Source organism: Vombatus ursinus, unplaced genomic scaffold, assembly GCF_900497805.2.
Source record: "Vombatus ursinus unplaced genomic scaffold, bare-nosed wombat genome assembly UNPS02014773.1, whole genome shotgun sequence".
Lineage (NCBI taxonomy): Eukaryota > Metazoa > Chordata > Mammalia > Diprotodontia > Vombatidae > Vombatus > Vombatus ursinus.
The window spans coordinates 33,445,789-33,462,850 of record NW_020954551.1 but is presented as its reverse complement, the minus strand read 5'-3'; the positions used below and the strand labels follow the sequence as shown (position 1 = coordinate 33,462,850).

The following is a 17,062-nucleotide window of genomic DNA, read 5'->3' as shown; positions in this document are numbered from 1 at the left end:
CACACACACACACACACACACACACACACACACACACACACACACACGAGTTTTAAATTTTAATAGTTTAAAATTTCATTAAGAGGTTGGGGACTGTGTGTATATATGCTTACGCAACTCTTCAGGTTTCAGATACTATCACAACCTGTTCTCCCTACTACTAGGCTGAAATTATTATCTAGTTACTTGAATTAATCAAGAAAGGGAAAACATAACATACATTTACATGGCAGGAAGAGAAACTAAATGTTTGAGTATATTTTGTCACCTATTCAATTTCAAGTCATTTAGTTATCTACTATGAGCCAGATAATAAGAAGACAAAAACAAATCAGCCCCTGCCCTCAAAGGGCTTATATTCTACTATCTTTTTCTAACCTGGCCAGTTGTACAACACTAAAAATGTAAGCTCTTAGTGGGCCAGTGGTTACTTTAGGAAAATTCTGAAGGTACTTAGTAAAGCATCTGTATGTCATAAAGGCTAATTACTGGTGACAGGTTCCCTTCTCACCTAGGCAATCCATGCAACTAACCCCCAGGAGCCTCTTTTAGGAGCTTCTATTAACACCTGTAAACTGTGTCATCTTTGGCAAAAGAAAAACATTCTTGAGCTTTGGGCTTAGAATCAGAGCTCAAATCCCAGCTCTGCCATTCAGTACTCACTACCTATGTGACCCTGGATAGATCACTTAATTTTTCTGGGCTTCATTTTCCTCATCTGTAAAATGAGAGTGTTAGACTCTGATTTTAAGGTCCTTTTCGGTTCTAGAGGTACAATCTTATGATCCTTGCTTTGCATCTTCTGCTTAGTCAAACAGTCATTTTATCTCCTGAAAGTCACTGCTAACCTTATTTCCCTTAACTCCCACTAGATAGCACAATTAACTGCACAGAAAATGCTTTTCAAAATTAATTTTCACAAGAAAATGTCAACTATGAAAAAGGGGGTCAACGAATATGGAGCAGAATGAAAAAAGATCTTCATCCATAAAAAGAAAACCATTGTATTAGGAAGTGTTTTGGGAGGCCTTACCAGTTACTATATTCATAATCAAAGGCAATTGTGACTTCTGCATCCTTGGTGATAGCAGAGGCTGCATAGATACACAGGTGGATCATTCCATCTGCAATCATGTGCCGTACCTTCAGAAACAAAGAACATAATCACCAAGTTATCAAAAAAACGTCTTGGGACTCACTGTAAAAAGAAAAACAGCTTTTAGATTAATGACTCCCAAACTTGTAGGAACTCAGATTCTTCATTTTTTTTTGATTGACTGCATGATCTTCCTCAAAACTGGTGCATAGCATTAAAAACAAGAAAACCAACTGAATATTACACATGCATGGGCCAACAGGTCAACCCAAATCTTGGTTTAGTAATTTGTAAAAGCAGACGTATTAACATTTAAGATACTTACCTTTAAGGTCAATATGAGGAGCATATGAGAATGCGTGCAATGCACTTTGTCAACTTTTGTAAGCTATATAAATGTCAGTTATTGTTATGTATGACCATCTGCAGTTTCAAAGTACTTATACATATATTCATTTGATAATTATGACAATCTTGAGGTAGGCAGGTTAGTTCTATTATTGTCCCGATTTAACATATACGGAAACTGAAGGTTAAGTTCTTTGTTCAAGATTATACAATTAGTAAAGGAAGGCCCAAGCTGGCATGGTAACAAGTCTCCCCAGTCCTAGAACACAATGTTTTTTTATTACTTTGTTTTGAAAATATTATGATAACCCATTGAAATAAATGGAGACACGCTAGAGGTCATAAAACCATGCCTGAAAATCAATGCTCTAATCCTTAAAACCACCACCATTATATATTTATTTTATTTTCTACCATGGAGTTAAAATTTATCTTGCTATAAGCAAATATTCAGTGCTCTTAGTTTCAATGAATCATCTGGTTGTGGGTCTATTCTGATTATCCTACTGGCTAATGATTTCTATCTGGAAAGATGTAGCATTTTTTTTTTTTTAACAATAAGTAGCAGACATCTGAAAAGTTGTGGCCAAACTATGTCTTTGGAGTCAGATATCAATATAATCTACCATTTGGCTATGTCTTTCATAGTTAGTTATAACCTACTTCTTACTAATCTAGTCTTTAACTAATGTTCCATCATTTTTTACCTTAGAAAATTCCACTTGCTATTTCTATTTTTTCTCTCTGGATAAAATTCAGTTTCTTCCTGTGAGGATGAAAACATCAGTGTTTGAGACCTCCTCAAGAAAGGTCACAAACAATAGTGTGAAACTTCTGCAAGAAAGGCCATAAACACCAATCTACAAGTGTCTCTATGGATGATATCAGCAGGATATTTCTGTAGTTTGTTCTGGATGGCTCATATTTCCATTAATGGAGGAATAGCCTAATCCACTGAAATCTTACCTCTGCATTTGGGGTACAGGATCGCCTGATGAACCGAGCATCATTACCAAAAGTGCGGGCATCAACACACATCTCTACACCATTGAATTTGGAGTAGAACAGCACAAAGGGGTATGGTCTAGGGACACAATGAAAATTCTTGTAATTCTTAACATAAATGCAAAGGCCACCCCATGACTCCAAATATGAAGCAGATACTGACACATCCTTTGTGATGCTCTAACTTAGGAAACATTGTATGCTTGTCCGCTTCTGGTTAAAGAATCAAGATAAGCCCATAGCAATGCTTAACACATAGTACATACTCAATAAGTGTTTCTTGGTGGATAAGGCAGGGGCACATCTGTTTCAGAAAGGAGTCATCACTTTATACATTCAAGAATTTCCAGATCTGTTTGCACTTCCCTATAAATGGGCCTTAGCTTATATAAGCTAACCTTCTCCCCAAAGCGGATATCTTATCATCTAGGATGAATTCCCTCCTAAGAATACTGGTCAATCAGGCCCTTTTTGGCCTTCATCATAATTCAATGAAAGATGCTCTTACTTTTTGAAGAAATGCCCATTGACCTCAAATTGCTGCCGTAACATGACTTTCCCTCGATACTCTATTATAAGGGTATCCAACGCCAAGTCTCTTGCTGCCCTGAGGATCTTCCGGTGTTTTTGAACACGAGTAACTCTTCCCAGCTGGAGCTGAATAAAAACCAGAGTACAAACATTAGATATCAAAACAGAACAGAAAGCAATAATTTAGGAGAGACTTTAGTATTTGGAGTAAGAATAAGGCCCGAACGGGAAATGGTATCAAATAACTTAGATGTCCTCTATTCATTACATTACTTAGCCTAATGAAGAGAAACCTTGAAAGAACTACAATAACCTTGAAATAATTCCTGTTATTTTCTAGGGAATACCTCCATCTAGTGAAGTTGCCACCTCAAAAGGCAAAAGAGAAAGAGAGCAATAAACAAACAAATATTTGGTTGATTTTTAATAAATTTCCTTGTAGTATTAATCACCCATTTTAAAAAAGAATTACTATCTTCAGAAATAGTCCCAAACAGACTTCTCTGTTATCTTTTCCCATTTCTGCCTAATTAGTGTCTCATCTTCAGGATACAGGCTAATCGTCTACTTTTAATTTATAAAAACAAAGCCTCTAACAGGGTTTCCAGTTGACATAGTAACATACTGGTTAAAGAAGATCAATGTTTAGCTTGCTATTGCCAGTGACTAAGAAGGAAAAACTTGACACAATTGGAGGAAAATAAAAGAAGTAATTTTACTACACGTTGACTTCTCTGCCAACGCCTGTGCTGGGCTCTGCAGCCCTTCACCATTTTCTTAAGAGACTCTACCCATGCTGATCCTTACCTGCATTTGGGAACCAATCACTGTATTATTACAGGCCAGTTCAGTCTTATTGATGGTGTCTAGGACAGCAGCTTTGCCCACAAATTCCTTACTGGAATTTAGATGCCGTTCGAGGAGATTTTGTACATCTGCACTGTACTGATTAGTGAAAGCTTCCTCATACTGGTCAGTCCACAGTCGTATTCGATTCTCCCAGCCTTCAGTTGTATTCTCATCTAAAGCATGTGCCTCAGAGGGAGAATTCTGTAGAGAGCAAAGGTTGAATAGCATAAGAATGGGACAGTTCATAGGATGAAAAAACAAAAATGAATTTTTAGGATAAAAAATGTTTTCAGTTGGGAATGTGGTCTGGATAGGAAAAAGAGTATCTATAGGACCTTAGATAAGTCATATTTCTCTGGGATTTGTCTCTTAATCTGTAAAATGAGAGGATTAGACTAGATTAACTTTAAGCTTTCTCCATTCTTGTGCTGTGACTTTTCAAACCTCTAAACTGATGTTCTGAACTTCTTTTATTGTTAAAAAGCATTAGAAATGTGTTCTTCCTGTAAGACAACACATTTTTACAAAAGAATCTTTAGAGAAGTTAACTGTGGAGTCTATCAAACATAAAAAGAATCAGGTTATATTTATTTTCTTACTTAGTGAATATATCTATTACTTAGAAATATAAGGCAGTATGGTTTAACAATAATTTAAGTACCCAGACTTTGAAGGATGGGGGTAATAAAAATTAAAACAGAGAGGCACTAGGTAGACACATTCTATCTTCTTACATTGGGGCAATTAAGAGAATTTAATATTTTAATGATATAGTCTCAGTAGTACTAACATAAGGAAACAATGTAAAATATATCTGTGCTACCTTTCCTTTCCCACATGTATTTATCAGTGACTTGCATGAATTATTGCATTAAATCGTTCTTTGTTCCAGACTTGAAGGAAACTGATTATTTAGTTCTTCAAAATGTATTTTAAGTGGGACCTAAAAGTAGATAATAACTAAAGCCTACTTCTGAAGATAACTTTATGCTAGTGACTAGCAGGGCTCAATGTTATACACCATTCCTATGCCTGGGCAACAGCAGCGGTTTAGCTCACTGTCTCCCCTAAACCCAACCAGATGCAGTATAGTGGAAGTAGAAGCAGCACTGGATCTGGAGGGAATTGGGTCTAGTTAAGAAATATTTATTAAAAATTTGAGTTTTGTAAAGGCAAGATGTTTGGCACACCCCTAATAGCTCAAAGTTGTCTCTTATAAGACCTTACAAGCTGGTTATGGGTTTTACACTTTTGTCAAATTGCCACCCCTGGCTGTTGCTGTCAAAAGTTGGATTATTGTTCTACATTATCACATAAATAATCTTAAACAAAGTCCTCTTCAAATATTCCCCATACAGCTATAAACAGTCAAACTTCTGTAGATCTGGAGATATGAATACTTATAGATTTAAAAATAAATTGAATAATCAGGGAATCATAGTCACTTTTCAAAGCTAAAGTCCAACTAGAAATTTATTATTTCCTCAAGCCACAGATATAAGGACAGAAATTAAGGTGAGAGAAATGTCAGGTAAAATCCAGGTTAGCACACAGCCAATTCTTAAAAGGATGCCTTAATATATCAAGTCACAAAAACTTTCAAACTGCTCTAGCTGTAAGTGAGCTCTCCTTTCCATTCTGTCTTGTACCAGTCATGTGGGATCTATTGCCTCTATCAGATTTTAAACCTTCATGAAGGACAGAGGCTTTTTACCTTTGGACGCCTTGTACTCAGTAAACTGCCCTGCACACAGATGGTACTTAATAAACGCTTGTTAAAAAGGGAAGATTCCATTTGTGGAAAACTTTCCTTGTATCCAGTCCAAATTTCCTTTATGGAAAAATTATACTAATCACTCTGCTCTCAATATACCTTTTAACTATTCTACATAATTTCTGTTACTCAATCTCTTTGAAAAATTGTATAGTATAGAGTTGAAGATCTTACAACCTGACATTATATGGGTCTCTTGAAACCAATTTGATGTGCTATAAGTGCTATAAGAGTAAGAGTAATTCCTATCAACAACATAGCTTTCCTACAGATGAAATTCACCCTTCTAAATAGTGATTATATCTTCCTTGATGCTGGTCTGGCCAAGAGCTTTTGTATCATCACACCAGGAAACATTTACTCTTGATATTCAAAAATACATGATAATAATTAGAAAAAATTAGCTTCATTTTGTTTGACAGATTTTCCCTTACTCAGAAAAACAAATGTGAATTCAACAGATCTTCTTGAAATGAAAGTCAATTTCACTATGGAAAAGTGTTTTCAGACATCAAGTAAGGAAAAGCTACTTTGAGATATACAACACAGAAAAGAAACACAACTTTGGGTAAATTAGATGGCACCTATCTGACATGAATGGACATAAATTCCAAAAATCCATGGCTAGCAACGTCACACACACAAACACACAAAAAGACTAAATCAAAAATCAATGTTAAAAAACAACAAAACAAAACAAAACAAAACAACAACAACAACAACAAAACCAATGCCACCAAGCTCACAATCATCATCAAGAAAGATTACCACTCACCTTCATCCGCAAGGACTTCCGGGATCCTTCTCGAAATGCCTATTGCAAAGAGAAGAAACAAAGTAAAAAACAAAACAAAACTTATTATCAAGAATGAAATATCACTTATGTAAGAGACTTAACATTAAGGTAAAAATAAATTTCCTAACTTACTCCCTTCTGAATATAAAGAAAAAGAAAATTTCTCAAATACTACAGTCATTAGACAGTATGGTCAGAAACCAATTTCTAATGATGCTTTAACTTTCAGGGTGGGGACATCTCTGGTAAAACATGCATCATATAGTTCTATGTTCACCCAAATCTAGAAGGAAAGCATACTAATTATCTTACATGGGGTCTTTTGATTTACTAAGCTTCTGAAATTGTGAAAAAACAAAAAAACAAAAACCACCTCAAAATATAATTCCTTTAAATGAAGTGTAAAAGCAAATTGTCTGTAACACCAAAGTTGCTTTGATAGAAAAAGTTTTTAACTATATGACACATTTCCCATGAAAATGTTTTGGGTCGGGCTATGAAAAGAAGACGTTGATGCTGAGAATGTCTTTATTATTCACATACGAGAAGAAAAAAAAGAATTCAACTTAGAAGAATAACGGGGAGCTATTTCAACTCTCTGTTTTAATACCTTAATCTTTTTCGTCTTTGGTGCTGTACGACCTTTTTCTGGACTCTTTTTCCTTTTCTTAGGTTTAGTTCTTCGAACCCGGTTAACAGTCAAAGTGATGCTTGTTGGTGTGTGTTGTGTCGCTGTGTACAACACAGTGGAGGGAGATAGCTCTTCATCCCAGCTTTCAGTTGCACTGCTGTCCCCACCTAAGAAATGTGCAGGCATCCTCAAAGACTCTGCCAGTGGTGTTCCCAATCCCCTCAGGACTCACTGATACTCAAATATGAGTGTGTGATCCACATTCTCTCTTCCTATCCAACCCAATCAACACTCTGTCCAAATTATCAAATTTAGGTATCCCAGTATTTAGGCATCTAGTTAGTAAAGGGAAGGGAAAATATAGAAATGAAATCTTGAATGAACCAAGTAAGGATAGTAGCCTAAAGAGGATTTAATTCTCAACACCCAAACCTTGGGACCAAGAAGGTTTACAAGAATGATTCTCAAAGGCAGATTTTCAAAATCACCAAATACTAAGAAGGGAAAAATGTTTAGTTCACAACACACTTACCTGATACGTTGTCCTGTTTCCTCCGATGAAGTCTAATAACCTTCCCCCTGCTCATTCCCCTACAAAGGGAAAAAAGTGAAAGTAGTTCCTTTTCCAGTATGAAGAACACTGTAATGTATATGGCAGCATCTGTGCATACACTACACCCGCCCATCCCTCCCACATACCAAATGTTTCTAGGACTTAAAATTTTCATATAAAATGCAGTATCTTTAACATTACTCTCTCATTCTTTTTTTTTTTAACTGATTCCAACCTAGTATAAAGAATGGGAGCCAACTTGAAGGAACCATCTATATCATGAGCATAAAGAACATTTTGGTTTACTCCCCTCAAAAAAGAAAACTCAAATTCCAGCAGCCAAGCGTGAATCTAGGGAGGAATGTGAACTTACCTGCACTTGTCACATTTAAGAAGAAAGCCATCCTGAGAAAGTCCACAATGACACCAGGTAGGAATAGATTCCCCTTCAGAGCTCTCACTGTCTCCAGAATTTTCCTCATCAGGTGAGTGGAGGCCATTCAACTCTGCATGAGGGATGATGGTCTGGACAGGGGGAGAAGCAGGGGGGGTCGGAGGAGGAGGGGCTCCATAATTATGATCCTGAAAATAAGATTTTTTCAATCAATAGTGTTCCAAACACTGGCCCTCCCCCCCTCAAAATATGACATATATTAAAATCAAGAATAAACTAGTATCCCTCAAAATTTTGCTGCAATCAAGAAAAGTGACAACATAAAATGCTAAGGTCAACAAGTAACAAAACAAGGGGATACAGGGCTAAGATCTATCCAGCAGCAGGAAAGTGCAAGCAGGGCAGGCTACATTATGCTACTAATAAATATTTCAAGAAAGCCAAAACGAACAAAATGGAGGAGACATCGATAGATGAAGAGTAGTAGAAATATATACTCACAGCATAAGGTAGTCCTCGGTACCCATGCCTCTGAGTGGTCCCATAGTTATGAGTGGAATACACGTTCTTCTCACAAACTGCTGGACTAGCTTCCACAGATTCAGGACTGCAGAAAGGTGAAAAGCAAGGCATGATAGCATAATAACTAATCCTACCCAATCCATTAATATTCCACTTCCCACTCTAACCCCTCCTCTTTCCACAACCACCAGCCCCTAGAATAGGAGAAAGAACTTAGTGAAACAAAGTAATCTGATTAACATAACCAAGCCTATAAATAATAGTGGGAGTGTTATTAACTGTGTGATGTGTGTGACATGAAGCCAGTACAGGCAGATGTCTGAAGGCAGGCACCTGGGATACAAGGTGTCCCTAATGACAAACATAAACGTACCAGCTGAGCGGGGAGTTTCCCCTAGAGAAGCCACTCTGGGCTGGTTTAGACTCAGAACTATTCTTCTTAATTGGATCTCTTAATACTTCCATGAAACCTCACATGACATTTGCAGTGAGTGAGATGATGAAAGTGCCTTCTGCACTGCCCCAGGGGCCAGGCCCTCTTCCATTCACTACCAAGACAGGATACCCTGAAGAAAGTACAGGTAAAAACAATGGCATCTTATATTTATAGCACCTCTTATCTTGAAGAACCCCCAAATACCTTTCAAAAATACGTAAGAGTAATAATTTCTCAACCATCAGTAGTGCAACCATATTAAGGGTACAAATACTTAACAGCTGCATGGTAAGCCTATAAAAGTTTTCACAATAATCAAAATACTGTACTTGCAATTTGAGGTAGTCTGGGGGTAATTACCCAATTTGGCCAGGAAACTAGGATAACATCCTCCTCCTTTAAGAAAGTTATTTGGGAACTTTAGTAACCAGTCTTATAGAACTTCTTGTTTAATGTCTTTAGAAAGATGTTACCCCTGAACACATACCAGTTCCTCTTACTCATGCGAACTCAGGTTTCAAATTAGTAACATACAGTAAAACCACAAGTCACAACTTAGGCTTAGGAAGAAGTTAATTCTAAATGAAATTAAATGAAAACCAGAAGTTCACTTTAGCATTTATAATAGAGAATAGGCACAGGTGGCAACAGTTAAAGCTCAAGGCACTTTTGCATAGAAGAAAAAAACATTTAAATCCTAACCATCATCTGGTTAGTCTTTCGAATTCAGAGGTAAGAAAGAATGCAGTTTTGTTATGACTGTGCACAACAATGGTGTGCTTATAATTCATAAGTTAACTTAGAGGAGCAATGAAGTAATAAAACTCACAAACAAAACATATAAAGCAAGAATAGTTCAACTTTAAGATGCAACTTTTTGGGAGAGAGAACTAGACCTGCACAGTAAGTGTACACTATTGATTTATAGTGATAATGCAGGACTTGGGAGCTTTTTTTTTTTTTGCCATTCAGAGACATAATATATACAATAGCTTTTAAAAATTATAAAATATGAAAGCCTTAAAAGCTGCTGACTGAGAAGGAAGGTCTGTAATTCAATGCAAGGAGACATCAGATAAAAAGTGAGGGATAAAATAAATTTATGAGGTATGTATCCAACTCACCCAATTTTATGCTCCGAAACTGTGAGAAGAGACCTTATTAATAACAGCAAAGGATAATTTCTGGGTGAAAAAGAACTTAAGACATAGGAAAGGATTCTCTGTTAGTGAAGGGCATGCATTTCATTACTGAGTATGTCTGCAAGGAGCTGGGGGATACACCAATAATGCAGGTCAGTAGTCTTAAGGGAAAGAATGATTTAGACATGGCTCACTGAGAAGTAATTAACTAAGGCTATCTGGAAACAAGTGAGATTAGTATTAAACCCAACAACTAAGGTGAAACCAAAATGTAAGACATGAATTAAGAGAAATTAAGTAGAATTTCATTTTTATGATGGAAAGAGTCAGAGAAAGGTATATTTCATAAAAAGTTAATAAATGGCATTTACTAGATACACATTTGTATCATACGGAATATTTATTCCATAGTGCTACACTTATTTCATGTGGGAGTTTTTGCCCCACTGAGCATATGAAATGAAATATGACAACTATCTATCAGAAAATGAGATTTTTTTTTCTTGGAAGGGCAAAGAAAAAACTGCATGGAACAAAAGATGCCTAAGGAGATGGAACTGTGTTGGTTGTATCTCACCCATCTCCAAAACAGGCTAAATATGAATGTAAACACTTCTTATATGAGTCTAGGGGACAAAAATAAAATATACATAGTGGGAGTCAATAGGCCATCCCACTGAACAACAGCTTCTAATACACAGCATAACATCTAACACATCACCATTGCATGCTCAATATTGAGGTTTAAGTAGTTATCTTGCAACTTCAATTTCAACTGGTCAAGTATAATAATCTACTTTTATTCTGACAATTAAGACAACCATAGGTTTTTATCCAAGACATTCCTTGAAAGGTGGTCTTTTATCGCTCATATTTTAAAATATGGAGTAAGTAGAAATTTAGGCCACTAAGACAGTTTTATTACCCAGTCATTATGATCTAGAGGTTGATACAATTCACCCTTAAGTATAATATGGCATAAATAAGAGTCTTAACCTTTCCTCTGCCAAATCCAAATAAGTATGACAATAGGCCATATTTGGAAGCCATGCTTAAAAAAAAAAAAAGCTTCATTTTTCTCATCCTTTCTAAGACTGTGGCTTTATAATAATGGCACCCACCTGTTCAGGCCTTGTTATTCAACGCCACATCTTTGAGAACATTTTAAATTTTCTGCTATTGCAGATCAGATCAGATCAGATCAGAAATCCAAGAAAGCTTTCTTTATATCCATCAGATCATAAATTTAGAGTTGGAAGGGACCTCAGAGGCCATGCCATCTAACCCCTTCTATCATTTTAAAGATGATGAAGCTGAGGCTTAGAAAGGTTTAGGTGACTTGCTTAAAGTCACTTGGGTACTAAGGGTTAGCAGAGGGATGTTAGCCTGGTTCCTCTTCTCCATTCTCAGCATTCTTTGTACTGTCTCATCCTGCCTCCACAGCAATGAATCCATGAGTTTCATGACAGTTTTCCACAACATCACATCTTTGTTGCTGTCAGATTTTAAATCCTAGGAGGCAGGATTTAGGTTTTTTACTTAATTCTGTACAAATGCCAGTTACAATAGGACTTAATTTTAGGTAATGCCTAGTAAATATGATGGGCACAATGATACTCAATAAATATGAATTTAGTAAGCTGGTCCATTGACAACATATATATTTTGTTGAGACAAATTTCCCACTTATTCTGTAAAGAAAATCGAACAGAATAGTTTGTGATTAGTTGTTACCATAGTAACAATTCTATTAGGAGGTTATAAAAGTTAGGTTTCAGTTCATCTTAGGAGTGGTTGTGGAGATAATGGAAGCACTTTAATCCATAACCTACCTTAAAGCCCAGGTTGGTTACAATGTCCCATTTACTGATACCAAAGTATTAAAGAAGGACATGTGGACTCCTAAGGATATAGCAGTCAGGCTTCTTTTCAAATGTCTTGACAATAGTAAGCTACCATGATTTCAACTTCAGAACAATTCAAGAAATATTTCTTAAGTACCTATTCTGTATGTGTGAGGCGTTGTATAAATGTAACCTAATTTGCTTGTTTATTTTCACAGGGTTATCAAAAAGGATGAGAGCCTCCAAGAGATAAATGTTAGTAAGCACTGCCATTTTTGACCATCAGATGTAGTAACATGTTAACAAAGACATGGACTAGGCTCCCAAGATGCTTTGCTGAGCTGACAACTTTAAAAAACAAAAAAACCAACTTATGGGCAAGGTTTCACCTTAGAAGTAAACTATCAGTATTTTGAGGTCTACAAATGACTCCATGTATTTGTGGTTCCACAGAAATAATGGCAATGTCGAACTAAACAGACTTAAATGTCTCCTCCTTTGGCTTTACAAATCCAAATAACATGGGTTTAACGTTCTTTGTTGAAGCTCCTCACAAATGCTAATGATCTCAGTTACAGATCTTAGATTTAAACTGTAGGGGGTCAGAGGTTAATTATTTGCTAGGTAAATACACAGATCATACACTTTCCAACAGTGTTGCTTATCATGTAGTTAGCAGGCCAAGTATAAAAAGGTTGTTTTTAAATTCCATCCCAGATTACCACAGGGTTGTAAAAACCTCCTGAAATTGGAACCCTTGGCAAAAGGAATAAATAAATCCCTCTGACTAGACTTTGAACCCACCCTCTCCCCAACCCAATTCCATTCCTTAGATACACAAAAGTAGCCCCCAAATTAATTTCTTTCAAGCCAAGGTAAGCTTACCTTGGGAAGCTGTACCCCACCAATGGAATTTATTATGTACATCAGCTGAACCAGAGGGTATAGAAAAGTTTAAGTAATATGTATGAAATATCTTTAGCTTTAAGAAAGAAAACTACTCTTAGCTCAGGGAGTTACAGTAAAGGGGAAAGACTACGAGGGACTGGAAAAAGAAGTAGCTATTGGACAGGGTCTAAAATGTGAATATACTCAAATCATTAGAATTGCCCCTGCCCATAACCTAATTCTTAGTACTGCTATGGAACAGACCTGGATGTCTAAGGGATGAAGGAATCATCTTCATCTAAGCATGAAGGAATCCTTCAGTCCCTGCATTTTTACACTGGACTGTCACAAACTGGTATAGTCAGAGTGCTACTTGGTCTAGAAATGAAGAGAATTTCCTCTTCCTTTCCAAAAGTAAGCAGGAATGGATTAAGGACAGAGAAAAAGAAAAGTGGGGAATCTATGAATACAGGAGAAACTGGAGTAACTCAAGAAGCCGGGGGAGGGGCAAAAGAAGGTTATAAAAGGAAAGGTGGGTGGATTTATAACATAGCAAGTTGTGTAATTGAAGCCTACCTTCATATTCATTTGGCAATTAAATTCTTCATGGATTGACAGTCTATTTTAGGGACTGGGCTTTTGTTTTTCGACAAACTCTGTGAATTCCTAAAGTGGCTCACAGCTGAAAAAAAGTTTGGTACCACTGATTTTGAAGGTCCTCTTTCCAGGAGATGGTTATAAAGAACAAACAGATGATATGGCTGTCCTGTTTTCTTTCCCAGATGTCAGAAGTTGCAAGTAACCTGCCATAGATAGTCTCAATTGGGTCAGTCCCTTTACCCTAAGATGATGGGAAGTACACAGGTTTGAAGTTCTCAAGATAAATCAGAAAAAGGAAAGCAGTCTACCCCCCAACAAGAACAGAATTAAATAATCAGTAACTCCTAAAAGGCAGGGTGGAATATCTGCTTTATTCCAACCTATACCAAAAAAAAATCAGAATGTAATCATTCTTTTGCAAATTTGGTCCTGTTAATTATTTATCTAGCCACCACTCCCAGGTCAGGAGAAATGGCTTATTTTCTCTCCCTCCTAATTGCCTTTCCCTTTTGCCCCTGTTGACATTCACAATTCCAATGAAGTAGATTTACTTTAGAAAATCCTAGGCTTTAGTTACAAGATCTTCCTAAAAATCTAAGCTTTCCAGGTAGCCTCCTAATTTCTAAAAAATGGGGAAGTGGCACTTACTCTGAACCAGCAGCCATATCTGAGTACGATGTATCTGGTGTGGTGACTCCCAGAGGAACTGCAATGCTCATGACGTCCAACACAGCAGTAGATGGAAATCACGGGGTCCAATTAATGGAGACTGGCCACTCTGAGAGCGGGGGTGAGCCGCAGAGTCTCAAGCAACATGTCAGGGACATGAGGAATCCTGGGACAGAAGGCAGGGCATTTCATGAATATTTCATTTTTTAAGCAGCATAGTTTTAAAAAACCAACTGTGGCCTACTCCTTCTTGTCCTTCCCTCTCTTTTAAATTAGAGATTCTAGGGGCTCTGTAAATGTTTCAAGTGGGTACCTAACCACCAAGACCCTTTCTTTTCCTCTTAAAGATTCTTCCACACAGAAGAGTGCCTACTCAACTGCTGAGCTTGTTCCCAAGCTGATTTTCCAGTCACTTTCCGTCTTCTATACCTATCCACTAGCCCTCAGGGCCTAACTTACAAGTTTTTATAAGAAGCCTTTTGTGATTGCTAGAAAAAAGGTAACAATTTCACTTAACTCCCTAATGGCTTATTGTCTTCATTCAACTTTTCATCTCTTAGCAACAATTAAATTCAGCTTTTGCTAGCAACCAATAATGTCATTTTTCCTAAGTCAGTGTTAATTAACAAATACCAATCTGCTTGTAGTTTGAATCTGATTGGAAACAGCTGTTGTTTCTTATTATTTTGTTTCTCAGAGACTTCTTTTCCATATTCTCACAATTCTACTTTAATGATTCTCTGAAAGGGCAGAGGATTAATAGACTCAACTGCTAGGTCTTTTGGCCAGCCAATATTGCCAGATTTGAATAAAAAATACATAGATCACAAAATGGCACTTTTATGATAAAGGAAAATAGTAAATTCAAAATGAAAATGCATTCAATACACATTAAGACAAAGAAGAAATGGAGAATGATTGAGATGTATTGATTCCCACAAACTACTGGAATCTAGCAACATGAAGGAATAGATCTATTAAACTGCTGAAGTAAAAGGGGGGAAGGAAGGAGTGATATGAACCATGAACCAAAAGGATATTAAAAGATTAAGTAAAAAGGGTACTTAATAATGACTATGAAAAGGACTGATTATGTATAAAAACACAAGTTTCTCAGAATATAAAAAGTACTTTGCATGGTAAGTTCAAGGTGAATAAGATCAAAGGTTCATAACAAGACAAAAAGATGTAGAGAAGAGGAATCCATGCAAAGATGTTGCACGCATGCAATGTTATGCATGAAAAAGATCCCTGGACTGGAAGTCAGGAGATCTGAGTTTTAGCCTCAGCTCCACCATTAATTTATTTTGTGGTTTAAGTTATTCAGCCTTTTTAGGTCTTAGCTTTTTCTCTTGAAAAAATGAAGCAAGTGGATAAGACATTCTCTAAGGTCCTTTTTGGTCATGAAATTTTAGAATTCTTGTTTATGGTACAGCCCACTGAAATGCCAAATGGCCACCGACCAGAAGAAGACAAATCAAGAGGTCAACTATATCTATTAAAATCAACTCAGTAGATAAACAAAAAGGGAAATTGAAGCCGTATCTAGAATAGCTGACAATTTAAATTCTTAAAACTTGAAACACGTACACTAAAACAAACTGGATTGGACAAGACCAGTTGAGGATGAATGAAGTAAGAGAGAATTTGTCTTCATATCAAGGCAGAACAAATTTTCTGAAAATCTTAAAAATTTCACAGGCTCCAAAATCTCTGCATGATCTCTACTAAAGTCCCAATCTGAGAATGCCTCATCCTGGAATGAAAGGAGGTCAGGATTCTCAAAAGTAAAAAACACAAGCTTTGGCAAGACCTATCAATCAAAAAAGGCTTCAACTACTGGCCCATTAATTTGGTGTCTGTTTTCTAAGCTAAACACGTCAGTCTAGTTAAGTCTTGCTCACCATCGAAAAATTGGTCCCAAGGTCATGGTTTTGCAGGAGGGGAAGGGGAGGTACAACTACTCATAAATTGGTCTTTATTGGCAGAATTGTGCTCTTAGTGGAAGGGGTACTCATACTTTACAAATATTTTAACAATTTTTATATTATTAAGAAAATGGGAAAAGGTATTATTGCTTTTTATTATTACTTCAGAATCCTAAAGTTACTACAATCAAGAAGTTCCCCCAGGCACAGGGCACAAAACAGATCTATCCAGTTAGGAGTAAAAACATTCCACTTAGTTTTCCTGGATTTCTGGCAATTTGGGTTCTTAGTCTGGGCTAGGCTACTAGTTCCACCTATGTTCTACTCAGGAGCAGGAAGATGAGGCATCCAGGCAAAAAAAAGAGAGGGCTAAAGGGTTAGAGATCAAAGAAGCAGATTAAAAAGATCATACTCAAAAGCAAAAGACTTCTATTTGATTGTTTTCTTTATCACTTACTAAATTAGTCTGTTTTCTCATTTGTAAAATGGGGTATTTATACTACCTACCTCATAGGTCTGTTTTAAGGTAAGGGTTCTGTAACCTATAAAATAGTATATAACTGTTAAATATGGTTACCCTGTCACTTCTTCCTCACAGTTCATGGATAGGAAGCAACTGGCTGATGTGCTTTTGTTGACAGGTTTATTGGTTTGCTTGCAGACTTAATAAATAAGTTTGTCTACAAGTAACTGTTTGCTCTAACCCCAATTATCTCCCTTTTCCTACCATCATTTCCAAACTGACTCTCAAACAGTTTTTACCTCTCCACTCCCACCAAATATTTATATTGACATAGAATTTACCACAACAGACACAGCAAGCGTTCTCCAATAACACAGGGGTATAGTTGGGTCTTGAAGAGGGTTGATTTCTACTCTATTTTAAAATCTTGAGCCAAATTAATTCAGTCAAAGTGAAAGAGAAACTGCCCAAGACAGATAAAATAAACAGAGGAAAGGGTGGTCATGACCATACCACTCTTGATCAGCACAGCAAATTTAAGAGTCGTACTATAATTGCAGTGAAAGAAAAACCCTCAAACTCACTAAATATCT

The 17,062-nt window shown here is 36.6% G+C and overlaps 1 protein-coding gene across 9 annotated transcripts in view; it reads right to left on the bottom strand.

Annotated features, from left to right (window-relative positions):
• SETD5 (SET domain containing 5) overlaps nucleotides 1-17,062 on the bottom strand; it is a 74,742-nt gene that overhangs the window by 29,007 nt on the left and 28,673 nt on the right. For 5 of the 9 annotated variants that reach the window (XM_027864053.1, XM_027864054.1, XM_027864060.1 and 2 more), the window contains 11 exons: nucleotides 14,058-14,244; nucleotides 8,873-9,065; nucleotides 8,479-8,584; nucleotides 7,957-8,165; nucleotides 7,563-7,621; nucleotides 7,010-7,197; nucleotides 6,379-6,417; nucleotides 3,788-4,030; nucleotides 2,958-3,106; nucleotides 2,411-2,528; nucleotides 1,034-1,143 (listed from right to left, as the gene is read on the bottom strand). In XM_027864053.1, coding sequence (XP_027719854.1) covers nucleotides 1,034-1,143; nucleotides 2,411-2,528; nucleotides 2,958-3,106; nucleotides 3,788-4,030; nucleotides 6,379-6,417; nucleotides 7,010-7,197; nucleotides 7,563-7,621; nucleotides 7,957-8,165; nucleotides 8,479-8,584; nucleotides 8,873-8,964 — 1,313 coding nt within the window. In that variant the 5' untranslated portion in view covers nucleotides 8,965-9,065; nucleotides 14,058-14,244. Of the gene's footprint in view, nucleotides 1-1,033; nucleotides 1,144-2,410; nucleotides 2,529-2,957; nucleotides 3,107-3,787; nucleotides 4,031-6,378; nucleotides 6,418-7,009; nucleotides 7,198-7,562; nucleotides 7,622-7,956; nucleotides 8,166-8,478; nucleotides 8,585-8,872; nucleotides 9,066-13,385; nucleotides 13,492-14,057; nucleotides 14,245-17,062 lie in introns of those variants that run through there. The other 4 variants (XM_027864057.1, XM_027864058.1, XM_027864062.1 and 1 more) reach the window with 2 other exon arrangements.